The 12809-nt window shown below is 39.6% G+C and overlaps 1 protein-coding gene across 4 annotated transcripts in view; it reads right to left on the bottom strand.

Moving 5' to 3' along the window:
- The window catches only part of LOC112995749 (chondroitin sulfate proteoglycan 4-like), a 40924-nt gene that overhangs the window by 16657 nt on the left and 11458 nt on the right, over positions 1 to 12809 (bottom strand). For all 4 annotated transcript variants that reach the window (XM_064502428.1, XM_026120928.2, XM_026120925.2 and 1 more), the window contains exons 3-6: positions 9114 to 12683; positions 7755 to 8225; positions 6706 to 6882; positions 1190 to 1388 (exon numbers count right to left, since the gene is read on the bottom strand). In XM_064502428.1, coding sequence (XP_064358498.1) covers positions 1190 to 1388; positions 6706 to 6882; positions 7755 to 8225; positions 9114 to 12683 — 4417 coding nt within the window. The remainder of the gene's footprint in view (positions 1 to 1189; positions 1389 to 6705; positions 6883 to 7754; positions 8226 to 9113; positions 12684 to 12809) is intronic.

Genomic DNA, 12809 nt, shown 5'->3' with positions numbered 1-12809 from the left:
CGGAGAGTCATTGCAATGTACAGATGCAGAAGACCTTTGACAGCTGGAGCAGTCAAGGCTATCAGGAGTAGCCAGTGGACAGAAGAGCAACCTCAGCCCCAAAACCCTTTTGTCTTGGAAAAGGTTAGAGTGAGCAGGAAGAGCAGAAGCCAGACTGCGGAGGGCATGAAATGGAGTGGTACTTAAGACTAGCTGAAAAAGTTAGTATATGCTAAAAGACCCAAGATAAGGGACAGAACAACAGTTGTAGGGGAAAGAAGAGTAATGACAGCAACCAGGTAAGGAAAGGCCCCAGGACAAGGCTGGAGGCAGGAAGATGAGTACACTTCCAGCAACAGTCCAAGATGAAGGAGAAAAGAAAATCCCAGACTGAGAAAGCAGAGAAGGTGAAATAGCTAGAGTCCTTTATGAAACACTGGCCATGACGGTGAGTGGATGGCAGAGACAGAGCAGCTGCAAGAGCAGGCACATGACTTGAGCAGTTTTACATTTCAGTTCTACTGTACATCCCACACTCCCGCTCACTGAAAAATGAAATTTGTTATTTCTTCTACTACTTTTAATCTAGATTTCCTAAGGCTGCAGATGTGCATTTACCCGTTCTGAAACACAGAGCGGATTCAGTTCCTCAAACTAAGACTACCATCTTCCTTCTACCTTTCCATCACAACAGGGGTCTTATATGTCAAAATCTCCCTTGGAACAACAGCTTAAACAGCTTGACTCACTTTTGCCGTGTTCTTGACCTGCTATTTGAGCAGAATACCTAGAGCTCGCCTACAGCCATTACGCTGCTTGCAAAGCAACTTCAGCAACACATAAACACTCTGCAAAATATTGCACTTGAAGTCAGAGCTCTTCAATCTGCACCAACCTTCATGAAGTCACAGCACAGATCTGAAGTGACTGCTGAACCCAAGAACACTAAAATTAACTCCACCCTGCCTCCGGGCTGGTGGGAGAGCTCCGTACCTCTCTCAACTTCTTATCTAAAACACAGCTGGGGGGTCTTGGTGGGCACACATTTAAATAGTCATAGGACCCTTGCCTGTTCAGTTTATGAGAACATGTATCACAAAGCCAGTGCTCTGAGATTTTTGTGACATTACAAGGACATCCTCAAAGGATTACAAACGCTGAAGAGAACCAGTATTCTGGTAACAGAGGTTGTATTTTTGGAACCACATACCACTGTGCACAAATACCAGCTGCCCTTCTATTATATGAGCCTGAGTAAAATTAAGGATGCTGTTGTTTGGAGAGGACTTCAGAGCCAAGTGCCCATTGCTAGGTGTAGTAAGGGTGTATATCAGTTCGGATGGTGAGGAGTCCTTGTCTTCTGCACAGAGGTCGTCAACAGTTATTTCTGTGACTGAACCCACCCAGACCTAGGAAAATAAAAGAAAATAAAAAGAAAAGAAATGTATGCAAAAGAAGAACAGGAAAAAAAAGCACGAAGAAAGAATACAGATTCTTACTGTACGTCACTATAACATGTTTCCTTACTGTCCATCCAAATTTCTGATCATGGATTGCAATGGTTAATGTTGGCAAATGATTTTCAAAAGCAAGACCATGAAATAATACTAGCAAACACATTCAACATCAGTTTGGATTTCAGATAGCAGCAGCACAAGTGCTCTATTTGTCAGGCACTATCCAAATTCTTACAAACATAGCAAAACTGTGTTTTGATAACTGAGTCAAGGAACTGCTTTCCAACACATACACATGAACATTAGTGTCACGTACTTCACAGTGGGCAAGGCATTCAACACACTCAGCTTTCATTACAGGAAAAGAAAAAAGAAAAACAGCCCGAGGACAACAAAATCTTTAATACAAATGAAACACTTCTTGTAGCTGGATTATTTTCTTTTTACAATATGCACTAAAGGCCCTTTTTGTGCACTAAAGAACTCCTAGAGGTGCTCCTTCCGGTGGGAGATGAGGGCACCAGTACCTTCAACAGCTGCTTGGCACTTTGCAAGGTCATGCTTCAAGCCAAAATAAATAACTAGTATTTGGAAAGATGGTATAAAACCCATTACTTAATTCTAGCAAATATGCTTACAATATTTTTACCTTAAGTTTAAGCACACACGGCAAGATCCTTATTTTGAGCAGAGAGGAATGCTGTCTAAGCTTCAGTCACAACTCACTGGTTAATTTCTGGTTTGGAAACAGTAAGCAACAGCCTGCTTTACTCTTCATCTTTGCTGTATTTATTCAGAATTACTGACAAGCACTAAGACTAACAAAAAACAATACATATTTCCCTTAAAATGAAATAAAGTCCCTAAACATTCAACACATCAATGTCAATTCATTTCATGCAGAGTTTATTTCTTTGTGTATAATCTTTAAAGCCTGAGTCTTTAAAGCCTTGGCTTGGGCTTCAAAACACTTACTGCATTGTCCTTTCCTGTCCTCCTAGGGCCTTAGGACACTTCTAACAAGTATCTGGTAGTAATATCACACCAAAAGGTTAAGGCGTATGTGTGATCCTTGACAAAGGATGTTTTACATCTGCCAAAAATAAAAATCACCAATCACAGATTTTTCCCTAAGTATTAATGTTACTTTTTAATGAAAACTATGGATGAAATAGTGACTTTTTAAAAAGTCACTGGGATTTTTGCCACGACACTTCAATAGAAGAAGGATTTCAGCCTACATTGTATCATAAAATCTTTGTCACGGAAAACGAGATACTGTGTGTTTTCTAACTAAGAAAACAGGTTTGAAAAAAAAAAAAGTTGAGATGTTTTCTGTCACAGAAATGTAACACATCTTGCAATCAGGAAATAGCCATTTTCTTCCTTGAAATATGTCTTTCTCTATAATGTAATTACTAGAGAAGTTTGATAGAAGATATCACCTAGGAAAACACAGGATGGTAACTACCAGCAAAGGCAGACCTCTTAATGACCAGCCCCAAGTAAGTGCATCGGAGTCACTAGCTGAGTGCATTAGCGTCAGCAGTTTGGTGCTCTGACAGCATTTCAACTCATGTCACTAATGCTTGATTCAGACTATTCTACACCAAAAAGACAAGGTCACATATAGAGTATGGAAAAACATAAGAAAAGACTATGGAAATATGTTACCACATATGACTCGGGCTAAACTTCCATAAGTTTAAAAAAAAAATTCTCTTACTAAAGGAAAAATTGAGCTTTTCAACTGTAACATCAGTGTTTATTTCTATTGTTCCAGCACTACTATATGTATATATTTTTTTAAGTACAGTACATGCTGAGGTCCTCTGTGACCTGTAACATAATCCTCAAAGAATGAAAGGAGATACACGAGCTGAAAAGGGTTGCAGGGAAGCAGACACTCAGAACACTGCAAGTACTGTACAAGCGGCTTGTTTTCCACATCTGGGATCAAGCCCTCCTCAAAGAACACCATGAAAGCTGTATGCTCCATCTCTAGGATGTAACATTATATTAATTTTGCATTTGCCTAACACTTTCGGCACAGTCCACAGAAAGGTTTGAGACCCTGTCTGCTGGGAAATAATCTATTCTAGTCTGCTTACAGCATTCAGCTCACCTGTTTCTCTCCTTTTGTGTTACACATCCTATTACATACTCTATATACACAGCCATTTTCATAAGTGAATGATTTAAAGGAAAAAAAATCAGCGTTTGAATTTTGTTTTGAAAAAAATCTAGTTATAGGAAAATACAGCCCTCTTGTGGCAAAAAGAGAGTACAGTCATTTCAGAGTGGCATTAACAAATAAACATATTTACACAAATACATAAATAGAACAAGTAAGGCCAGGACACCGATTTTCTTTAAAAATCAGATTTTTGTCTCCTGCCCCCCCCCAAGAAGCTCTCACTATAAAACAAACCTAAATTATATAAAATAAACCCTAAAATGATGTATAAATTCACCTACTAAATACATTTCTCCCTCAAGCACTCATTTTTCTAATAGAAATACTTTGACTTAAACGCAGGGTTTCCTAGCACACATTACAGAAGCTCTCGGTACAGTAAAACTTTCTATATTTCATGTGTTACATTAACGTAAATACTTCAGCATGTTTTAAAAGCTCAGCCAAAAAAGGAAAGTAGAAAACTTCAATTACTTTCATTTCCTTGCAAAAAATCAGAAACAAGCCCCCAAATACTTGGCTGCTTGTCCTATTGAAACTCCCCCCATGGTGTCCATAACCTTGTATATACAATGGACACTGTGGATTGAAGAAGGGATGTTACAGATGCCCCAGAAGTGAGGGAAGTTAAGAACCACTTGGCATGAATATACAGACTCAACACCTTCTTGCATTTGGCCTGAAGTCCCGTGACAAAGCCCCAGTTAACTTTCATATATCCTCACCAAGATCACCAGGCAAGTACCACAGCTCTTCAAGGGAACCTATTTCTCAACAGCAAGGGGGCCATATGGGAACCTTATTTTTTAATTCTGTTATTCAGTTAGTTGGTCTTCTGAACTCTTTTTAGATTGAGAGCTGCAAAAATTCTGAGATGCTAAACTTCAGGCAGCTCAAATGGTCCTACTGAAGATGACAGTGCATAAAACAAAGACATGCATGCACTGTAAGACACAGAACTTGGTATTTTCTTAAAAAAAAAAAAAATCCAAGGCATAAAATTGAAGCATTTTCTTTTTAAAAATAATGTGTTTTGAACGAGATGTCCTGTAGATACCTCAGTTTTCACAGTACTGGTCCCTGATTTTACACTTTTGCATATTTTGTACATTTCTGACCTTTCCAAAGATAAGGCCTAAAAGAGCTACTGCATTTTTAAAAGCAACAAAAATTTTATTACTCAGCTTTCACTACTAGCTGTATCCTTGAGGAGGACAAACTGCCTGGCTAGAACATGGGGGTCGGCAAGTATCATCCTACACAGGAATGCTCAGTTCATCTCAGTGTCTAGTAGGACTAAGAAAAATCCATTTTCTCCAACCTATTAGGGATGTGCAAGGTTGCTCTGATGAAGGATCATGTTGATGTATGCCTCCCAGTATAAAACTTGACTACACATATACTATATACATATATATAGATACACACACACACACACTATGTAACTTGACTGCCAGCTTTGTTTCTGTATGCATATGAATCCCACTTATGTGTGTGTATTTTAGTACCCACTCAATACAAAAATAAAGCCTATTTCTCAGCAACAGCTATGCATGACCAGGAAAACCACAGCAAATGCAACACCCTGGCTCTGGGTAGGTAGACTGCGCGCCCAGGGAGGGGACCAGCTTTGCTAGGGTAAGCCATGTTATCCTTGTTCTTGGGAAGCCTGGACTTAACAGCGATTCTGGAGAAATCGGTGTGCTGTGCTGCACCGCACAGCCTCGGTTCTGTGAACAGGCTGTAATTCAAAGCCAGTAACACACCAAAAGGGAGACAAAAAAAATCTGACTGGACACGTATCCCTCTCATCTGCTACTAGGTAATCATTACTGCCTGCTGGGCTGGTGTCTATGGAGTACCACGGTAATTACTTTCAGCAGGAGAGGTTTTACTCTAACACCAACTGCCTGCAAAGAGAGTCTGCCCTTCTGTCAGCAGTCTCTGCATGGGGCAGAGATCTAACAGCTACAGTGTCCTGCGTTGTGGGTATCTGCAGATTATCACAGGTTGCCTGCCATTACTGTGAAGCTGCACACTACATTACCACTGTTCAAAAACTCTATCTTTTCTCATGTGAAAAGCCTACATACACAACACAAGGCTACGATCATCTCTACAGCAATACATTCACCCTACGCAAAATACTACTACATATACAAAACTCAATGTATGTTTTAGGTGCCACCAATTTGTAAACTGCATCATGCAGCACTGGGGATGATGCAGCCTCTCAATATCCTGATTATCTTCTTTTGGATCTATTCCTAAACGTCCTCTCTGTCTTGATGCCTCACAGCTGGTTTACTGAACCTGTGGTTGCATCCGCTGACCTGCACCATTTCATTCTGCTTTTCACAGTCACACAGTTGGTTCTTACCCATCAGATCTCAGAGTGAAAGTCTTTTCAGGTGGGGACTGTCTTTTTGGTTTATAAGGTTACAGTGTCCAGAATAAATTGGTTCCAGTTACTGTCTGCTACTAGAACACAAGTAATAGTCATCTAAAAACAAAGGAAATCTGACAAAGCACTAAAGTGACAGGAGTAACACCACATGAAAAGATGTGAGAAGAAACTAAGCCTGACTTTTTTCAATATTGGAAGATTAAAAGCTAGCTGTGGTTATTAAGAGAAAAAAGAAGTATCAGTTAACAATCTTTAAAGTGTCTTCAGGCATTTGGAGGGGAGAGGTGAAATTTGACCGAAGTTAGCATGTCCTTTTTTAGCTCACAAAGTCACAGAATAATAGCTTCTGTATCTGGCCGTCCACCACCATAAGCCCAATGTCAGCCCAAAAGACTTCACGGGTATTTTTAAGATTAAAAGAAAGCTCACTCAGCCCTCTAGATAAACTTACAGTCTGCTTTACATTACAACAGCAGAAAACATTCTTTATAATGGCTAGAATATGCCTGAATGCCTCCTTTCATTAACAATAATTTATCTAAATGTCAGGACCACCTTCTAGTATATTGAATATCCCACCAGATATACACATAATATTCATTAATGGAGGTATATTAAATGATATCAGGTTAAAAATCAACATTTTAAGATGATGACAAACATACCTGAAGAATTTTGTTAACTTTTATAACAGGAGCTTCATCATTTACTGCAATAACAGTTACAAATACAGTTTGGGGCAAACTTTGTTTCCAAAGTTCTGTGTTATTTACTATCACAGTAAAATTGTCTGTCAGTTCCTCACTGTCATCATGAACATAGTATATTAGTTCTTGTTCAACCTGAAAAACATAATGACCTGAATATAATAGGTGACATTCAAAAGAAAAAAAAAAACAAAAACCAAAAAGAACTTCCTATCTAGTAGTGCCCTGGGGCCCTACCCTGGATTTCTTGCCTCAAATTTTTATGACCTTTAAGAATTTATTTACACTCATATCTGATCCGTCCCTCTATCTCTATTCTGTCTCCATGGCAGCAAATTCGACAGCTCATCTGTCCATTCCTCCCGTCAGACTATCTTAAATTGCTTTCTTGTTGCAAACCTAGGCACTCCCCCCTCACCCTGAAGGGAAAATGAAAAATCCAATCCCACTATACTTACCACTATATTTCCTGGAAACTCTGAACTGAAAATGGTGAGTATTACTGGATGATGACTTATCATACAGTTTTGTTTCCTGGGGCTAATAGATTGAGAATTACACATATTGGCTGTCTGTGAGCAAACATACGACCTAAAAAGCAAAGTTTGTTTCCACTCCTTGTTCAGTTCATACCATTTCATCCACTTGGACCTTTTCAAGATATACCCACAGCCTATCTTTCTTAGATTTCCAGAGTACCTAGCATAACAACTCCGCCTGAGTGTATGTGGCCCACCAGTCTACTGTGATTATGGCACACTATTTTATGCGACCAGTGGTGCACATGGAAGTGTGGCTGGCCCTAACAACCAACCACCCTGTCTGCCCACCCCAAATGACCAGACAGCAACTGCCGCAAGATCTTTGGTACAAAGCCAAAAATAAAGCCCAAACTCACGCATCTTACTACCTCCCACCACGTCCTTGCACTGCAGACAAAAATTAGTTTAACAATACACACAAAAGAACTACTCATGACTGTTGTAAAGTGGCTCTAAATACCTTACCTGTTTTCTGGTAAATTTGGTTAACACTACTCCAGGAACACGAGTGTTTTCAAGATACCCATGCTTTGGCTGCTCAATTAAAATAAATTCACAGCTGAGTCCTGCAAAGTGTCTACTAGAAATTTTGAGATAGTCTTCCAGCAGGGCTTTCGAACCCCCTTCCAGTACTGTGAAGTTCTGTACGTCCAGTGGAATCACTCTGGGGATGATGTCTACGGAGATCCCTATTCCACTCACTGCTCGAACACCATTGGTCACGTCCAAAGAAAAATGATCATTTAGTTGGTCAGAAACTGTCTGCACATACTGAACGTTGCCCTCATCGACATCTTGCTGTGTGAACGTCAAAACTGGCTTTTGGTCAGAACCGACATAGTTTTTTTCTGATGAAAACTTCCGAATGTATCCATGTACTGGAAGCTCTCTTACTGTGAACACAATCTCCGATGGAGAACTGTTTTCGTGAACAACCTGAAATTTAAAAACATACCATAAAATTATTTAAACAAAAGCAGGATAAAGTCTTTAATTCTCTTGAGTTCTTCCACTTCTAACCCTGAGATTGTCTACCTAACTAGCTGGCATTCCTTGTTTGGGTCACACGGACTGTCTGCAAATTCCTAGTATAATACAGTTCTTTAAATAGATATCTATTAAACAACATGGCATGGGAGTGTTTTGTAACAGCAAACATGTTTTGTAAGTTTTGAAAAGCAACACGCTGTGGAATTAACTAATAGCCTAAGATCTGCAGACCAGTTCCTAAAGCGAGCATTTCGCAGCCTGCACAACAACGTGCCGCAGCAGCCCCTTGTGGTGGTTATTGTAAAGCTAGACACGAAAAACATAGAAAAGTGCTCATCAAAGAGATACAACCTAATGTTTATGACTTTTGATGGTTATGACATTTGATGTCTTTAAAATTTTGGATCCAATCCTCAGATACCGTTAACTGGGCTGGCTCCAAACTGGATGAAATGTAATCCTTTCTTTCTTGGTGTTTCCCAACAACTCAACTAACAAGGAAACATTAACATAAATACGTAAAATTGTCATGACTAAAACAAATATACAAGTGCAGCTTCTCCAAATCTTAACTTTCTCAAGGACCAGTCCAAGCCTTTGGTCAGTCTCTTTAACATAACTTTTTCCTTCCTAGCAATGGAAGCTTGCTGGTGTCAGTCCCTCTCCAGAATTAAGCATCTAGCACACAGACAAGTTAGTTGGGGGAGCGGGAGGGGAAGAGTTAGAGAAGACAGTTTTGTGGAACTGAGAGATTAGAGAATCTGCAATGACTGAGTAAGCACAGGGAAGAAAAGGCACTACAAGGTGTTAGGGAAACAAACATCACTAACTTACTTGCAGTTTTCCCTTACTGATTTTAACTGGTTTTCCTTCTTCAACTAAGAGATTGTTACTGTTCACAATCCTTGGTGGCCACTGATGACTTTCCAAATATATGCGAACATGCACTCCAGCATCCAGATGGACATCTTTAGCATGGACTGTAAAGTTAAATGTGTCAGTAAGGTTGTTGCTGTCATCATGCCTGTACGTCACACACCCCTCTATCAGATCAACTTGAGTAAAGGAATCCATCGACAGATTATTTACATATATTCTTCCATATTTTGGGAAAGAGAATATCTCATATGTAATCTCGTGATCACTTCTAATGTCTTGGTTTGTAACAGCACTTAGGTTAGCTGTTGTAATAGTTTCCTCTTTTCCTTTCTGAACCAACAAGCCTGTATTATTTGCCAGCCTAACATAGGGATCTGCAGCACTAACTTCCAGAAGCAAAGATGTATAGTGCTTGCCGTCTGTCACGAAGAGCACAAAACGCCCAAAATCTGCACCACGGTGTATAAACAGGACTTGCTTTTGTTCCAGGTCCTCTTGTTTGAACTGATAGAGTTTATGAAAGGTATCATTTGTTAGCACTAAGTCCCCATTGGAAATGCCACGTCTAGTATACAGCAACTGTCCATCATCAAAATCAGAATCAGGATCATGATAGCAGAGATCTGCCAAAGTTAATAATCGCTGCCCATTTTTCACTACGTCAAATACTTTATCAACTACACGTACTGGTTTCTCATCATTCTTCAGCTGGACAGAAATATTGAAGCTAATTTCTACTGACAAAGCTCTTACTTCTGGATCAGAGTTCGTCCACTCTTCTGATTCTTCACTGGAAGCTCTGACAAGAAATTCATCAAAAACTGTCTCAGAGTCATCATGCACATACATAAGGTGCTTATCAACTATATCTTTGTTAGTGAAAGTGGTGAGATTATTGCTACTCTCAAACGAACCTGAAAAATTAATGAGTTTTAATTTCCCATGCTTAGGAAACTTTATAACTTTATATTGGAAAGTTTTATTATCCAGCGTTTGCACAAACAATTCTGTGCTTGTTATGAATTCTCCTTCACCTTCAGTAACAGTCAAGCCATTGTTAGTCAAAATAATGCTTCCAATATCTGATTTGATGTTGACTTTGAATTCATAGAAACTTGATTCCAGATATTTTGTAGAAATGAGGAATCTAAATGAATCCTGGGTGTCTTCATGATGCCTGCTGATTAATTCGTATGCCACTTTTTGATCAGTAATGTCTTTCTGGCTAAAGGCTGAATCTTTTTTCAAAGGCTGGTCATTAAGCAGTATTTGTCCTTTCTTTGGTAGGGACAGCAACTTAAAACGAAGCTCATCTTCAGGTACTTCTAAATCCACAAGCACAGCATAAAGATTATCTGAATTCAAGTATTTCTTTTTTGATTTTTCAATTTCTAGAGGAGTATGTTTCAATAAACGGTACCTTAACCATTCCACTTTGATTGGAAACACATACTCTTCACTGATTCTGTTTCCTATGCTAACCTTGAATTTAAATTGTTCAGTAACATTTTCCAGCTGAATTTCTTTAAAAGTGCTACAGTATCTCACACGGCCGCGCTGAACAGAGCGTTGAGAAAAAGAGCTGACTTGCTTCCATTCCCCTCTTGAATGCTGCCTCTGGACTTCCCCAAACTGGGGTGTCTCTGTGATCTCATACCGTATCTCCAGCTCCTGTAGGACAGCATTTGTCTCAACTGCCAAATGCCTAGGTGTGATCAGAGCTGTAACACCTTGGAGTAGTTTTATTCCTGAGTTGTTGACAACTTTGTAATCCAAAGGAACTGCCATGACACGTAATACAACAGTATTGCTCACTTTCTCACCATCACTCGCCCTCAGAACAATCCTTGAGTTCTTGACACCTGTGTGGACAAAGAAAATACTGCCTTTTCTTAAGTCCTCATTAGAAAAAGTAGTAATAGCTCTTCCAGGATGTTCTGAATGTTCTAAAAATCCTGCACCTGCATTCAGATTTCCAAGCACTGAAAGACTGAGACTCACAGGATCTGTATCCCTATCTAAAACTTTTATTAGCTCACCAGTCAAGCGTTTCTTTGAGTTTTCCAACAGAAGTAGTAAGTTTCCCTCAGGAAGTGTGATCTCAGGAGCATCATCTACTGGAGTGACAGTAACGTTAAACACATGCTGCTCATTTCCTTGCAAATATGGAGGCACAACCTTTTCACTGCTGGTAGAAATGGAGAAAGTAAAATAATCGTAAGTGTCCTCAGAGCCATCATGGACGTAAAGAATCTTTCCTTGCCACAGGTCCTGCATTGTAAATGCATTCACCTCCTCCACTGGTTCAACATCTAATTTCAAGTCCCCATGACTGGGTGGTTCTTTTATTTCAAAAAGAATTTCTGATTGATGAATCCCTAGTTTCTGAAAGTCTAAGCTGACTATAATATGCTTAGATTCGAGTGAAGCTTGTCCACCCTCTAGCACAATCAAGTTATTTAGAACTAAAAGGTGACTTTTATCTTCCTTGCCCAGGGAGGGGGAGCTTTCACGGGAGATGACAAATGTTGGAGCTGCTTTCACAGTAGGATTCCTTACTGCTGTCTTTAAAGAAGGATTTGTATTAAAAGCGTTCTCCATTTCACATCCAGCTGAAATATCCTTTGTAACCAGAACATTCTTCAATGATTTTTTTTCTGAATTGGCTTTCAGGTCTCTCAAGCAACCTTTGAAGGACCCTCCTCTGGCATACTTCCCAGACACTGAGGCTAGTTCTAACTTAACCACTTCTGATCGTGTGCTGTCATCTACACCACCTACAAAGAGAGGCCCCTTCAGAAGTGGCAACCTGCCATGGGGAGGCAGTGATGTTTTCACAGTTTCTTCATCCAGTGTCAGCTGCACATATTCTGCAGTAAATTTCAGTTCAATGTAGTGCCAATGACTATCATTGACTGACTTACGAGAGGAAAGCTGCGTTCTACTTTTATGGTTTCCAATATAGGTCTTAATTAATCCACCTTCCATTTCCATTGCAATGAAATCTCCTGCTTGTCCAGGATGATAAAGCAGCAGGCCACGTGGAGTTGAAGTCTGTAGCGTGTACTCCAAAATTCCTTCTTCATCAGTGTTCCACAATGGGAAAGAAACATAAGATCTGGAACTGAAGAAACTGATGGGTTCATCTTCGCCTGCAAAGAATTCATCACTGCATCCCACTGAAACTTCACGGACATTTTTAAAGCCAGGAGAAGGTCTCAGGGGCATCAGAATGTGTAGCTGATTAAATGTCACATCATCAATACATCCTCGGAAACTGGGCAGTGCTCCATCAAGGTAAGGAACATCAAGTTTACTAGCACCACCTATGTAGAATCCATGATCAATATTTAGTTCATGCAGAATTCCAGGCATTCTTGCACTAGTTCTGTCATGTTTATCAATTACCAGTGTGACATTATCATGTTCATGATGTAGTTCAACCAGGTGCCAAGCTAAATCATTCAGTTGAGAACTTTGCTGAGAATGCAGTACTTGTTCCCCCACTCCAAAGTTAATTCTCAACTGTAAGAGACAGAATTTTAACTATCAAAATCCAAAGCTGTATTTTTGACAATCACAGATTAAGGTATAATTAATCTATTAATTTTCATAAATTTTCCTATTAATCATATAACTTACCAAATACCT

This window comes from Dromaius novaehollandiae, chromosome Z, assembly GCF_036370855.1.
Source record: "Dromaius novaehollandiae isolate bDroNov1 chromosome Z, bDroNov1.hap1, whole genome shotgun sequence".
Classification (NCBI taxonomy): domain Eukaryota; kingdom Metazoa; phylum Chordata; class Aves; order Casuariiformes; family Dromaiidae; genus Dromaius; species Dromaius novaehollandiae.
Note: the sequence above shows the minus strand (reverse complement) of the source record. Positions and strands in the feature narration are given on the sequence as shown.